Source organism: Orycteropus afer, unplaced genomic scaffold, assembly GCF_000298275.1.
Source record: "Orycteropus afer afer isolate SDZICR_OR568_19922 unplaced genomic scaffold, OryAfe1.0 scaffold00015, whole genome shotgun sequence".
Lineage (NCBI taxonomy): Eukaryota > Metazoa > Chordata > Mammalia > Tubulidentata > Orycteropodidae > Orycteropus > Orycteropus afer.
The window spans coordinates 10,995,644-11,011,546 of NW_006921602.1; the positions used below are offsets into that span (position 1 = coordinate 10,995,644).

Below are 15,903 nucleotides of genomic sequence, written 5' to 3' on the forward strand. Positions count from 1 at the left end.
TTTTTTTTTTTTTTTTACAGCTTTCTGACTTCTTCAAAAAAAAAAAAGAGAGTCCAAGGGTCTGCAGACTGGGTGACATTGCCCTGTGAATTGGTAGCTGGGTCCTGGTCAGGCCAGTGGTGTCCAGTTCACAGCACTTAGTACTCTTTCTTAGACTCCCCCTTACTCATTTCCATCACCTCTCTGGCCCTGAGGGCCTTTGAGGCAGGGATGTACATTTTGGGACAGGTGCTATTTATTTCTTTCTGCCATGTTCTTTCCCATTTAGAGTGTTCTTTGCTCTGCCTCTCAAATCCTTCCCTTCACTTTTGGCCCACTTCCATCCTACCTCCTTCCTCTGCCTTCAACCCCAGCCTCAGAAATGCCTGCCTTCCTTCTGAACACTTATCCTCCTGGACCTGGCTGTTGGTAAACATATTCTACTGTCATGAACTCCTGTCTGAATCAGTGAACTCTCTGGTTGCTTTGTCTTCCCATTAGGCAGTTGGTTTCAGGCTCTTTGCACAGTGGGGTGGGTTGATGGATGCCCCTACACACATATCATTTGCTGGCTGTCATCATCTTTGGACTCCAGTGTATGCTTATTTTCAAGAGTTTTCTGTCACCTACCCCTACTGAGTTCTGGAGGTATAGTGGTTAAGGCATCTGGCTGTTAACCAAAAGGCTGGTGGTTCGAACTTGCTAGCTGTTCCACAGAAGAAAGATGGGCCAGTCAAGTTCTATAAAGATTTACAGCCTTGGAAACCCAATGAGGATTACAGTAAATTGGAATCGATTCAATGGCAGTGATTTTGTATCTGGTTTACCTCCCTTCCATAATACACCTCGCATACAGTTTCTCCTTCCCTTGGATAGGACTTAGGCACAACTAACAGTGGTCTTAGTTATATTATTTGGGGGTCGAGGGGAGCTCCAAAAATGCTACCTCCTTGAGCAACCAGTTGAGGAACAGCGTGGGGGTAGAAGTTGAGTTGGAATCGACTAGACAGCAAACAGTGCTGGTGGTGGTGGCATGCTGGTGACAGAAGGCACAGTTAGGCAGGGAGGCCAGACCAGAGTCCAAAGGGCCTTGTTAAGTGTACGTTTGCCAGATTTAGCAATTAAAAATACAGGCCGTCCAGTCAAATTTGAATTTCAGATAAGCAATAAGTAATTTTTTAATACAAGTATTCCCCAGATACTGCATGGGACAAACATACTAAAAAACGACTTGTTTTTCATCTGAAATTGAAATTTAACCTAGTGGCTTGTATTTTATTTGGTAATCCTATTTGTTGTTGTTGTTGTCAAGTCATCTCTGACTCATAGCGACCCTATGCAAAGCAGAAGGAAACACTGCCCCATCTCGTGCCAGCCTCACGATCCCTGCTATACCTGAGCCCATCGTTGCAGCCACTGTGTCTGTCCACAAGAGGGCCTTCCCCTTCTTCATTGACCCTCCACTTTACCAAGCATGATACCCTTAAATTTTCTTTATTTTGTTGTTGTTGAGAATATACACAGCAAAACACAACACCAACGGTTTCTACAAGTGCGATTTAGTCACACTGCTTACATTCTGTGAGTTGTGTGACCATTCTCACCCTCCTTTTTTGAGCTGTTCCTCCCTCATTAACATCAACTCTCTGCCTCCTCAAGTTCTGTCTGATCTTTGTGGTTTGATCCCATGCAGATAATTCTTATCAGGGTCATTTTTTACTATAAACAGTTTCATAACAATGTAGTTGCCATATTGTCTTTATCAGGCAGGTCTTCAGGGGAACAGATTAACAGAAAGTTAACTGAAGGTCATTTTCTCCTGCTAAAGGGAAAAAACTTTGTTAAGCTTTTACCAGAAAAACCTGCTAGTTGCCATAGATATGATTGTGATTCATGGTGACCATGAATAGGGTTTTCAATGGCTGCTTTTTCAGAAGTAGATCACCAGGCTTTTCTTCTGAGGGCCCTGTGGGTAGACGCAAACCTCCTTGGTTAGCAGGCCAAGTATGTTAACCTTTCATGTCACTGAGGAACAGCAGCCCTTTACCGACAGGTGCATGACCAAATATACTTGGTAATACCTTCAGTGAGATCCAAACCAAAGCCGACCAGACTCACTGCCGTCAAGTTGATTTCGACTCATAGTGATCCCTCCATGGGTTTCTGAGGTGGTATCTCTATGGAAGTAAGTTGCCCAGCCTTCCTTCTGAGGCGTGGCTGGTGGGTTTGAACTGCCAGCCTTCTGGTTAGCAGTCAGATGCCTTAAGCACTACGCCAGATAGCATCCCATAATCAGACACATTGGTATTCCTGCGACAAAATGCATAAACACATTCCATATATAAAAACTCACATCAACTCAGGTGCTGAGAGCAACTTCAGTGCTCAGACCTTTAGGGTTTTGCTATTTGGAAAGGGGATTATGGACTTGTGCATTTTCTGCCCCCTTAGGACATCCTGCTGACGCAGTGGTAAGTGCTAGGCTATTAACCAAAAGGTTGGCGGTTCAAACACATCAGACACTGTGTGGGAGAAAGATAAGGCAGTCTGCTTTCATAAAGAGCACAGATTTGGAAACCCTATGGGGAACTTCTATTCTATTCTGTAGTGTTGAAATCAACTTGAAGGCAATAGATTTATTTGGTTAATGGGTAGGAAATCTCTTGAAATATGAAAGAAGTGAAAGTCACCAGCATCAACACTAGAGGGCCCCTGGTTATCATTTTGTTAGGATCCTTGCTAATGGAAGTTTTACATCCTCTCCTCCTCAACCCCCCTCTTTAGCTTGCAGATGCCAGCATGTTACCTAACCTGAAAGAACTTCTCCAGTCTTCCGGAGACAAAGACAAACGTGCCTGGGACCTGGTGAGCTGGATTCTGTCATCGAAGGCCCTGACAATCCACAGTGCAGGGAAGGCAGAGGTGAGACTTTGGTGTGTGGGACTACAGATTCCTAGAGCCCAAGAGCTCTCTGGGTCAGTCCTGGGTCCAGTGGCTTTGAGACACCTTGTGCACCAAAATGATGTGAGCAGCTTGTTGAAAATGCAGATTCCTGGGCAGTATCTGCAGAAATTGTGATTCTGTGTCTAGAGTGGCGTCCAGGCTGCACACTGGTAGTGCAAAGCTGGGTTCTGCCTCTTGCTAGTTGTGTGACCTTGACCAGGTTACTGGGTGCGTTTCAGTACCTCAGTTTCCTCCTCTATAAAATGGGGATCGTGGTAGTATACTCCCATCAAAAAACTGGTGGTGAGATCTGAATGAATTTTCGTAGTTAGAAAAATGCCTGACACATACTAAGGGCTTGTTGGTAAATCTTGGATATAATTTTATTTACAAGCATGCCAGGTAATTCTAATGAGAGTGGATCCTGAGCATACCTTAAGACACATTGCCTAATCCAGTTGTCAGGAAAAAGGCAGAGCTCAAAATCGTGGAAAACTTCAGGCTCTAGGCTCAAATCCCACTTCCAGCAATTTTGTAGTCTCCCCATTTCTAACTTGAGAATATTGTTACCTCAGAGATGGGCTATGATAGTATGTGTGTCACCCCCCGACACAGTTGCTGACATAGCTGAGACACTCCATAATCGTTTCGCCAGCTCACATGGCTTTTCAGGGACAGGCTAGCATGACAAGGACCAGAGTCTATGATCTGACCCCTGATCTGGTGCTCTTCTCTCTGAGTGGCAGCAGTGGCTTAATTGTACTGATCTCCTGCTAAAGATAAAAATCCTTCCTTAAGAATTTAGTATCTTGGAATCTAGTGTCTAAGGGACCTCCTGTGTTGGATGGTAAAATAACATGAAGAGCCCAGAGTTGGGTCAGGAGACCCATATTCATTGTCAGTCTGGCCTTCTAACTCCTGCATGATCTCTGGGTTTCATTTTATTCATCGTCTCATTTATTTATTTCTTATATGGCCACCAGGAGCTCTGGTAGCATAGTGGCTAAGGCACTTGACTGTTAACCAGAAGGTTGGCAGTTCAAACCCACCACCACTCCTTGGAATGAAGATGGGGCAATCTACTTCTGTAGTGATACTGCCTTGGAAACCCCAGGAGGGGTCGCTATGAGTCGGGTCTGACTTGACGTTACATAACAACAACAACAGCATGTGGTCACCAGTTAGATTTTGAATACAGTAGCTGAAGTGGACAAGGCAATGGCTCCTTGGCTTTTGATGATAGACCAGTTAAATTTCTATTAAAATGTTGGGTGTTGGGACCCAGGGCTGCCAGCTTTTTACTTTGCCCAAGTCCAGCCATTAGTGTACCATCTATCATCATTTTATAAAAGGGTATTTTAACATCAAAAAAGGAGGATGGTCCTAATCTTAAAGGACATATCATCCAAAAAAAAAAAAAAAAAAAGCATCATGGCAACCTTACATCAACATAAATATATGTTACAGTGCCTTAATTTTTCTCATTTAATCATAACCCAGAGACTTTTGCTTTGGTCTTTGACCTCCTGTTTGAAAACCACTGAAATGATGCAATTTTTGCTCCGAAGAGGATTGTTTTCCTTTATGAAGGACCTTGTCATTCTGTATCAGTTAGCTTTTGCTGCAGAACAAGCCATCCCCAAAACTTAACTTAAAGCCACCAAGATTGATTGGTTCTCCTGATTCTGTAGGTTGATTGGGTAGGTGGTTCTAGTCTGGGCTGGCTTGGCTGGGACTGGACGTTCTAGAGTAACCTCACTTACATTGCTTGGACTTGCATTGGGATGGCTGTGGAGGTTGGGGCCTTCCTCTATGAGGCTCTCATTCTCTAGGAGGCTAGTCTGGGCTTGTTCACTTGATAGTGAAAGATGAGGTATTCCCAGCAGCAAACAAGAAAGGGCAAGCCCTTTGCCATGTCTTCTAAGGTCCCATTGGCCAAAGCAAATACATGGATGGCCAAGCTCAGATTCAAAGGGTGGAGAAAGAGGTTCCACCTCTTAATGGAATTTTGGTGGAATTCTTCCTACAAAGGGAGCTCTGGTAGCGTAGTGCCTAAGGCACTGCTAACCAGAAGGCTGGCAGTTCAAACCCACCAGCCACTCCTTGGAAGGAAGATGGGGCAATCTACTTCCGTAGTGATACTGCCTTGGAAACCCAAGGAGGGGTCGCTATGAGTCGGGTCCGACTTGATGGCACATAACAACAACAACAACTGCCTACAAAGGCACCTTGCAGAAGGGTGCAGGGACAGAGATGGGAAGAAAAATATGTGGCTGTTTTAGCAACTTATCACACCTCCCCACCTCATGGCAGTATCATAAAGATGGAATGCAGGAAATATGTGAAAGTGTTAGGAAAATTAAAAGTCACCTCTAGTTAGAAGGAGCTGTTAGTGCCTATCAGTTCACTATAAGGAAAAGCTTTCTAGAAGAAAGCAGTCTTTTTTTTTGTTAAGTTGTTGTGTTTCATTTGAAAGTTTACAGGGAAAATACGTTTTTCATTCAGTAATTTTACACACATTTTGATGCGTGACATTAGTTGGAATCCCTTCAGTTTAATAGCACTCTTCCCGCTTCCTCTCTGAGTTCTCTGTTTCCATTCATCATTCTTTCCTGCCCCTGCCTGCATTCTGAACTTTGTTTTTGGGCGAACGCTGCCCTTTTGGTCTTGTGTGGTTGACTGTTCTGGGTAGTATGTTCCTCACGGGTGGTGGTGGTCACTTTGCAGAAGAAAGCAGTATTGAGCAACAAGCTCTGAGCTTGTTTGTAAACTAGTGTCTTTATCCTCATGAAATCAGTTCTTGTGAGCAAAGCTCATGGTTTAGCCCAAGGCTTTAAGAGGACATTTTTGCAGCGCATTTTACCCACTTCCCAGATAAAAATGTCACTCCTTTCATGTTTTCAAGTTCGAAAAGATCCAAAAGCTGACGGGTGCCTCTCACATGCCTGTCCCCACGCCGGACTTCCTGTTTGAAATTGAGTATTCTGACCCAGCCAACGCCAAATTTTATGAGACCAAAGGAGAACGAGACCTAATCTACGCCTTCCACGGGAGCCGCCTAGAAAATTTCCATTCCATCATCCATAATGGCCTGCACTGCCACCTGAACAAGGTGGGGCCTAAGGGGCACCCTGCTGAATGGGGTGGGTCAGAACCCTGGGAGTTGTCTGGACGGGGTTGGGAGTGGGGTGGGTGGGTGTCTGGGGCCTCATAGCTCAAAGTGTGGGCTGCAGACCATCAGCAGCATCAGCAGCAGCACCTGGGAGCCTGTTAGAGAGGCCCTGTGCCAGACCTGAATCAGAACCTACATTTTAATAAGATCTGCAAGTGGTTCCAATGCAGATTACAGTTTCCGAAGCAGGGATTTAAGGATGTTTCCCAGCCTTGGCTGCACATTAGAATCACTTGGGAAAATCCAAGTGCCTGGTTTTGACTTATAGTGACCCTATGTACACCAGAACAAAACACTGCCCAGACCAGTTAAGTCAGAAAATCCCCCAAAGGGGGTAGGGCCTTGACTTCAGGATTCCTTCTAAAGCTCTCCAGAGGATTTTGATGTGTGTCCAGTCCTAGCTACTCAGCATGGTTCCTGGACCAGTAGCATCACCTGGGCCCTTGATGGAAATGTTCCGTCTCAGGTCTTGTCTAGAAAAGAAACTAACAGTTTCACAAGACCCCCTGGTGATCTCTGTACATTGAAGTTTGAGAAGCACTACGCTCAGACTCACTCCAGTAGTGAAAACTGAAGGATGTCATCCTTTTTCTCTCCCTCCTTGAGCTCCTTTCCTCCCTCTTTCAGTAGTGCAAACAGAGTTACCAACCTCCTTGTTGCTGGCACTACTCCAGTGAAGTGTAGGAAGAGGAGTACAGACAGATGCTGGAGCCAGAAAGACTTACTTAGTAGCTCTGGCCCTGGGCAAATTTACTTAAACACTCTGAGCCTCAGTTTTCTTATTGATAAAATGGGGATACTATTTTAACGGAAAGGTTGGTGATTCGAACCCACCAGCTGCTCTGGGGCAGAAAGACATGGCAGTCTGCTCCCATAAAGATTGCTGTTGTTGTTGGGTGTGTGAGTTGGTTCTGACTCATCGTGACCCTTTGTACAACAGAACAAAGCACTGCCCGGTGCTGCCCCAGCCTCACAGTCGTGCTGTCAGCTCACTGCTGCACCCACTGTGTCAGTCCATCTTGTGGAGGGTCTTCCTCTTTTTCACTGACCCTCTACTTGACCAGGCATGATGTCTTTCTCCAGAGTCTGGTCCCTCCTAATACCATGTCCAAAGTACACAAGACAAAGTCTTGCCATCCTCACTTCTAAGGAGCATTCTGGCTGTACTTCATTCTGGCAGTCCATGGTATATTCAGTATTCTTTGCCAACACCATAATTCAAAGGCATCAATTCTTCGGTCATCCTTATTTATTGTCCAGCTTTCTTGTGCATATGAGGTGATTGAGAATATCATGGCTTGAGTCAAACACTCCTTAGTCTTCAAAGAGACATCTTTGCTCTGTAACACTTTAAAGAGGTCTTTTGCAGCAGATTTTCCCAATGCAGTATGTCATTGATTTCCTGACTGGTGCTTCCCTGAGCAGCATGGATCCATGTAAAATGAAATCCTTGACAACTTCACTCTATTCTCTGTTTATCATGATGTTGCTTACTGGTCCAGTTGTAAGGGTGTAGTCATTGATCTGCATCAGTAAGTGCCCCAAGTCCTCTTTGCTTTCAGCAAGTAAGATTGTGTTGTCTGCATATTGTAGGTTGTTAATGAGTTTTCCTCCAATCCTGTTGCCACATTCTTCTTCACACAGTCCAGCTTTTTGGATTATTTGCTCAGCGTACAGTTGAATAAGTATGGTGAGAGGATACAACCCTGACACACACCTCTTCTGATTTTAAACCATGCAGTGTCCCCTTGTTTTGTTCAAACAACTTTCTTGCTTTGTGTACATGAGCACAGTTAGGTGTTCTGGAATTCCAGTCCTTCATAATGTTATCCATGATAATGTTATCATAACTATGTTATGGTCCACATAGTTGACTGCCTTTGCATGGTCAATGAAACACTGGTAAACATCTCTTTGGTATTACTTGCTTTCATTCAGGATCCATCTGAAATCAGCAATGATCCCTCATTCCATACCCTTTTCTGAATCTGGTTTGAATGTTTGGGAGTTCCCTGTTGATGTGTCTTCAGCAGATTTTACTTGTATGTGGTATTAATGATATTGTTTGATAATTTCTGCATGCTGTTGAATAACATTTCTTTGGAGTGGGCACAGATATGGATATCTTCTAGTTGGTTGGCCAGGTAGCTGTCTTCTAAATTTCTTGGCATAGATGAGTGAGCACTTCCAGCATTGTATCTTGTTTGTTGAAACATATCAATTGGTATTCTGTCAATTCCTGGAGATTGTTTTTCACCATTGACTTCAGTGCAGCGTATACTTCTTCCTTTAGTACTATCACTTCTTGATCTTATGCTACCTCCTCCTCTGTAGATTAATTCTTTTTGGTACAGTGACTTGTTTGTTTCTTCCATCTTTGAATTCTTCCTGCGTCAGTCGGTATTTTGCCCATAGAATCCTTCAGTATTGTAACTTGAGGCTTGAATTTTTTCTTCAGTTCTTTAAGCCCCAGAAATGCTAAGCTTGTTCTTCCCTTTGATTTTCTAACTCCAGGTCTTTCCACATTTTATTTGGATACTTTATCTTCCCGAGCTGCCCTTTGAAATCTGTGCAGCGCTTTTACTTCATCATTGCCTGCTTTCACTTTAGCGTCTCTGCATTCTACAGCAAATTTCAGGGTCCCTTCTGACATCCATTTTGGTCTTTTCTTTCTTTCCTTTCTTTTTAATGACCTTTGGTTTCTTCCTGTATGATGTTCTTAATGTCATCCCATGACTTGTCTGATCTTTGGTCATTAGTGTTCAGTGTGTCACATCTGTTCTTGAGATGGTCTCTGAATTCAGGTGGGATATACTTAAGGTCATACTTTGGCTCTTTTGGACTTGTTTCAATTTTCTTCAGTTTCAGCTTGAACTTGCATGTGAGCAGTTGATGGTCTGTTTTGGGGTTGGCCCCTGGCCTTGTTCTGACTGATTCTGAGCTTCACCATCTTCTCTTTCCATAGATGTAGTCAATTTGAGTCCTGTGTATTCCATCTGATGAGGTCCACATGTTTAGTTGCTCTTTAAATTGTTGAAAAAGGGATTGCAGTGACTAAGGGCTTGATCTTATAAAATTCTGTCATGCAACCTCCAATATCATTTATATCACCAAGACTGTATTTTCCAACTATTGATCCTTCTTTGTTTTTAACTTTCACATTCCAATCACCAGTCTTTATCAATGCATCTTGATTCTGTGTTTGATTAATTTCAGACTGCAGTAGTTAGTAAAAATCGTCAATTTCTTCATCTTTAGTTTTACTGGTTGGTGGGTAAATTTGAATAATAGTCATATAACTGATCTTCCTTGTAGATATCCAGGGCAGTTCTACTCTGCCCTGTAAGGTCACTCTGAGTTGGAATCGACTCCCAGGCACCAGATTTGGTTTGATTTTATTACCCACATTCAGGTGTGCTGAGAAGATTGAAACTGGTAATGGATGCAAAGGGTTCCACAAGTAGTAAGCACTTAGGAAGAGGCAGTTGCTTTAATAGGCTCATGGAAAAGGTGTCTAGGAGTAGTAGTTTCCCCCAGTTGTGGCAGCATCTGTCTTGTCTGGCTTATGAACCATGGGCTCATGGTTGTAGCTGATGCAGTAGCCCTGAGGCTAAAGGGGCATTTTCTAACACTCCTGCATCTGCTTAGGTGGTTGGGTTTTGCTGAGGATGACAGGTTTGTTTATACTGGCTCAGTTTATCATTATTGGAATCTAGGGGGCCTCTACTTCACCCGAGTCAGCCTGCAGATGACATTCTTGTACAGCAAACCTTCATTTCAGTGCCCCATGGAGTTTACTGCTTAGAGACATCTGACGAAGAGTCCTTTGGTAAGGCAGTCCCCTATTGGCTTTCTCTTCTGGATTTTCAGTGAGAGACTTGCTGGAGGGAGCCCACTTGCCACCTGAGGCTGTGAGATTGTTTTCATGGCAGAGGTACTCCAAGGTTCCCACACTAGTGCAGCTCTGCTTATGGCAGGCTTGCACGAGATTTTTGAAACTAGGGAAGGGTGCATACTTGGCAAGTGTGAGCAGGGAATATGGGGTCAGATTGGAGGGCATCCAGCATCTTTGGAAAAGGTCTATGTCAGTGTTTGAGAGATGAGAACATTGTCTACCATGGCAAGGGGCTTCTCAGAGGCCAACCAAAGGGTTGATTCATTTCCCCTAAGCCTTACTTAACAGGTTTAGAATTGTGGAAGCCTGACACTGCAGAATAGGACAGTTCTCATTTCCAGAGGTTAGGATGTTTTTCCATGAGCTATTTAAGTCTATTCATCATTTTGTAATGTTGATACGATGGCCCAGAGATAGAAAATGAGTTTCAACTTGAATGCCAAATCCCATTCATTGGTTTCAGCTACCTGGAATGTTATGTTGTGAAGGAGTCTGGGTCTTGGTCTCAGCTCAGTGTGAATGAGTGCCATGATTGATATTTTTGTGTTGGTCATCTTAAGTGATTATTGGTGTCTGTCATGGGCAAAGGATGTGTTTGCTGTCCTTGCTATTGCCTCAACTTACAGGTACCTCACCTGGAATCCTTACTGCTGTCACCTGGCCTGTTCCTTATGGAGAGTACATCTTAACACACCACCAGGGAGCTAACTCCTAGACCTTTGGCCATTTTCTTGGTTAACACCAAGACAAATAGAGTAACATACCCTGACCTTCATGTAGGGCTCCCTCATTCCATTATGGTTTCTGGTCTGAGAGACTCATTTCTTTTCCAAGTAATGTCTTGGGTTATATTCCCCCTTCAGGTGTGACTTCCTTGCACATAGGATGTGACATTACTTCTGCAAGCCCATCAGTGTAATTTTGCTTCATGCCTTCATGTAACAGGAATCACTCTATATGCTACAACATAGAAACTTGTGATAGAGCACCCAGCACCAGTTGCTGTGGAGTTGACTCTGACTCAAGGTGACCTCATGGTGTCAGATTAGAACTGTACTTCCTAGGATTTTCAGAGGCCGATTTTCTGGAAGCTGGCTACTAGGCCTTTCTTCCGAGGTGCTTCTGTGTAGACCTGAACCTCCAACCTTTTCTCAGTATCTGAGCTGTGTGTTAACTGTTTGTACCATGTAGGGACTCCATGGAGGACCCAAGTAATCTTTATTCAGCACTTGTGTGCCAGATGTTCTGCTTGATTTTATGTACATTACCTTCTTCAGTCCTCGCCCACAACCTTATGAAGGAGGTACTGTTAGCCACATTTTGTAATGTAGAAACTGAGATCCAGAGAGTTTATATAACTCTGGTAGCATAGTGGCTACGGCACTTGACTGCTAACCAGAAGGCTGGCGGTTCAAATCCACCAGCCACTCCTCAGAAGGAAGATGGGGCAATCTACTTCCGTAGTGATACTGCCTCGAAAACCCAAGGAGGGGTCGCTATGAGTTGGGTCGGACTCGACGGCAAACAACAACAACAACAGCAGTTAGAGGCGGGATTCAAACTCTGGTCTGTTTGGACTCATATAACTATGCTTTTCCCAGTTGACTTTAACTACCAGGAACTGATAGGTTGTTGAGTTAGAGGGCTAAATCCACAATTAAACTGTATTCAGAGCAGAATATGTTGAGTAGTAGCCATATGATGATGTCCCAGGATTAGTTGATCCTGTGTCTTTTGCTGGGAAACAGCAGGCTTGAAGATTTTTCATTTACAGCTCTGTGTTGAAGAAAGACCTGTGTCGTCTGGCTGTGCTGACTCCCAACTCTGCATTCACCGAGCTTTGTTTCTTTTCTGTCGGCCTCTGCCATTCCAGACATCCTTGTTTGGGGAAGGGACCTACCTCACCAGTGACTTGAGCCTGGCCCTCATTTACAGCCCCCATGGCCATGGGTGGCAGCACAGCCTCCTTGGCCCCCTCCTCAGCTGTGTGGCTGTGTGTGAGGTCATTGACCACCCAGATGTCAAGTGTCAAACCAAGAAAAAAGGTGAGTGAGGGCTTGGCCATGGCCTGGGCCTGGGTGTGGGGTACACAGGCCCAGCTATTGGGTGGAGCACCCATTTCATGCCAAGGGATGAGCTCGGTCCAGAGCAATGCAGGGCAAAGGCTGCCTTCAAGGAGTAAGTAGTCAGTTTCTTTCAGGATTAGACATACGGTGGAAAAGATATCTCTTACTATAAGGGAAGGAGTGCCAGGGGAGGGAGCTGATGAGGGTTATAGGGGCAACTCAGGAAAGGGCGATCATGGTGGGTGGCAGGGAAAGCTTTGAGAAGAAAGTAAGATTTATGAAATACAACAAAACATATGGTGTCTCAAGAAGGTGAAATTTGATAGATGAGGGTGAGGGTGAGACAGTGGGGCTCCTCGAGGACAGGAACTGAGTCTCATTCATTTTTTTTTTTTTTAATTGTGATAAATATATAAGTAACAAAATATTTGCCGTTTCAACAGTCTAACTCATTTTGGGCACCAGGTATCAGCAGAGAGCTGAACTGAAGCTAAGGACTCTGGGTCCAGACCCTGACCCTCCAGGCTACTCTGATGAGTGCCAGAGCCCCCTGAGAATGCAAAGGACAGCCAGAGGATAGGATACAAGGGAAAGCTGAGGCCAGGGGTGTGAGGCCAGGGGTATGATCCAGAGAGCTGGTATACCAGCTGTCTACCTCAAAGCTACCCCCCAATATGTCCCTCATATTATTCCCCATTTGCCCACCTCAAAGGCCAGAGAGGTCACAGAACTATCATACTGGTCTCTAGAACTGGCCCATGCTTTTGCTGGAAAAAAAAAAGAAAAAAAAGAGAATCCGGACAATTGGCTGTTCCTGTCCTCTAATATAAAACAACTGGAATCCTGAGGAACAGGCCCAGGTCTGACACCATCCTCCTAAACCAGACGGCATGAATATTTGTGTGTTTATAATTCTTGGGAAGTTTGCCGACTGTGACGTTAAGCATCAAACAAAACCTTGCAGCTTTTGCTGTCACGAAGCTTTGTGGTTCCCCCCCCCCCATTTTGTTTTTGGTGAAGCTTTTTCATGCCATTAAAAGAAAAGGTTATTACTTTTTTGAAAACAGGTTTTGGGATGAAGGGTGGAAAATAAGCGTTCTGAGATGCTCGAATCCAGACTGGTTCATTTAAAATGCGGCTAAGGCACTTGACTACTAACCAGAAGGCTGGTGGTTCAAATCCACCAGCCACTCCTCGGAAGGAAGGTTGGGCAATCCTACTTCCATAGTGATACTGCCTTGGAAACCCAAGGAGGGGTCGCTATGAGTCAGGGCTGACTCGACGGCACATAACAACAACAACAACAACTAAGAGACTTGTTTCAGATTAAGTCCAGTTCCTAGTTCCTAGTCGCAGAATATCTTGTGTTTGTTTTTGCTACTAGTCTGCTTTTCCCTCCGCTTCCCCCCACTCAGCTAGGTTCTTCCTTTTTTCCCTTTCATCCCTTACATTTTCTTATTCTTTTTCCCTCTGTTGTCATTCTGTCTGTCCCCTTGTTTTAGTGGTACATCACACATAGGCACACTCTTCACCCTCTGGGGCTTTTCCACCCCCAGGACCAGGAGGCCTGACCCCATTTATATTTATAATTTGTTTCCTTTGTTACTGTGTTTTCCCTTACAGCAAAATTGTACTTGTTTTCTCACACATGTGTTGATTGGTCTCTCCTTATTCAGATTCCAAGGAGATAGATCGCAGAAGAGCGAGAATCAAGCATAGTGAAGGAGGCGACATCCCTCCAAAGTACTTTGTGGTCACCAATAACCAGCTCCTGCGAGTGAAGTACCTGCTGGTATACTCGCAGAAGCAGCCCAAGAGGTAAGAAGGACAGTCCCTGCATGAGAGCCAGGAGAAATTAATGGCTGTATTCAAAGTATTGGGTTTCTTAGTTATCAGCCTCCCCTGCCCACCATGGACTTTTTTTTGTGTGTGTGTGTGTGATTTGGGTGAAGATTTGCAGAGCAAATTCGCTTTCCATACAGCAGTTCACATATACTTTGTCTCATGTCATTGACCACAGTTTACCACAATGCAACAGTTCCCCTCTCACTTCCTCCCCATCCACCATGGACTTTTGTTAGACCCCACCTATGCATAAAGCACCATGCAAGACCTGGTGAGGGGTCTAGTAAGATGTGATCCTGGCCCAAAAAGGACCGTGCCATTCTAATGAAGAAGGTAGAAGGAGATTTATAAACACAAAGCATGAGGAACTAACGTGGCCAAATTGGCTGCCCCAGTACTTAGCCACTTAGGCTCACAGATCAGTCTAAAATCCTGTGGCTATGTTAAGCTGACAGGCAGTGAATGGAAGCCGGCTGAGGGTATTTGCAGTTTCCAAAGTGGTTACAGAACCTCCCCTCCTGCCTCTCTCTCTACCTGAGATAGCTCCTCTTTATGTCCAAAATGAGAATGCTGAACCTCACAGCAGAAGGAGGCCTTCCTCTCTTAAGACCCAGGTTGGATGCCTAATCTCACCCAGCAGTGTGGTAGTGGGGGGTATGTGGTATGTACAGGGTGCTCCAGGGCCTGGAGGGGTTACTTCGAGATATTGTCACATTATTGGGGTCGATGGTAAAGAGAGCCTGTTTTGAGGGTCAGCAGCAGGTGAGCAGGTGAGTTGGGGCAGAGGGTGACTTTTAATAATCTCTTGTTGTTGTTGTAATATGTTATCGAGCTGATTTTGACTCATAGCAACTCCTCCTTGGGTTTCTGAGGCATTATCACTATGGATGTAGATTTGCCCCGTCTTCCTTCCAAGGAGTGGCTAGTGGGTTTGAACCGTCAGCCTTTTGGTTAGCAGTCAAATGCCTTAGGTACTATGCCTCCAGAGCTCCGTTAATAATCTCTACTCTTAGGTTATTTCAGGATTTCATAAATCAGTAAAATTTCCCCTGAAACTTTGGAAATCTGTATGGGGTTCTGAGTCTAGGGAACTTTGTCCTTTGGTTTAAAATCATCTGGGTTTTTCTTTTGAAAATTCCATTCCTTCCCTACTTTTCCCTGGAGTCTCCAGTGCTCACTTGGATGGCTCAGATCATCTCCCAGTGGGTCAAAGAAGATGTCCCCAGCTCAGATTTGTATCTATGCATGTCTAAAAGTGAAAACACTTTTAGCTCAATAACATGCCCTCTGCCTCCGTCTGGACAGACAATCTTGAGCTGGATACTGAAGCCTTGCTTAAGAGCAGACAGGTTATAAAAGGTAAAAGAGGAGCTATAAAAGGGAAGGAATATCAGGATGAGCTCATTGCATAGCTGTCTTTGTACATTTAGAAAATGTTCTGTTGAAAGGCGTGTCAGTGCCAGGGCAAATAGCTCCAGATTTCCCAAGTGAAGGAACATGAAGCTTTATTTCATGGCTCACGCAGAGGATGAAATTCTTCATTTAGTCTGCTTTGAGTCAGAAGTTGTTGCATACATTAAAAAAAAAAAAGGTTTTTTTCTCTTTTTGCCAACATCACTCTTTTTCCCCTCTTAAATAGGGCTTCCAGCCAGCTTTCCTGGTTTTCTAGCCATTGGTTTATGGTCATGATATCCATGTATCTGCTGCTGCTGCTCATAGTGAGTGCCATCAACTCCTCTGCCTTCCAACACTTTTGGAATCGTGCGAAGAGATAATCTTTCTGGGCCTGGTGTGGGAGCCATTTTGACCACGTGCCTTATGATAAACTTGTTCTGTACCCCTGCACCTTGCATCCAGCCAGGCCAAGCCTGGTAGCCAGTTGGGGATCGCAGGACAATTTCTGTATGCCATAAATGTATCCATTGCCTTTGATGATGCTCTCAGCCACACTTTGGTCCATGGGACCTCTGGTCCTTCATGCTTAAGATTCAGGGGAGCCCTCC

At 44.5% G+C, this 15,903-nt stretch overlaps 1 protein-coding gene across 1 annotated transcript in view; it reads left to right on the forward strand.

Moving 5' to 3' along the window:
* The window catches only part of PARP16 (poly(ADP-ribose) polymerase family member 16), a 32,847-nt gene extending 17,172 nt beyond the window's left edge, over positions 1–15,675 (forward strand). The window contains exons 2-7 of the mRNA XM_007957696.1: positions 2,764–2,901; positions 5,828–6,034; positions 11,863–12,034; positions 13,732–13,873; positions 14,660–14,662; positions 15,540–15,675. Coding sequence (XP_007955887.1) covers positions 2,764–2,901; positions 5,828–6,034; positions 11,863–12,034; positions 13,732–13,873; positions 14,660–14,662; positions 15,540–15,675 — 798 coding nt within the window. The remainder of the gene's footprint in view (positions 1–2,763; positions 2,902–5,827; positions 6,035–11,862; positions 12,035–13,731; positions 13,874–14,659; positions 14,663–15,539) is intronic.
* Positions 15,676–15,903: the final 228 nt, after the last annotated feature.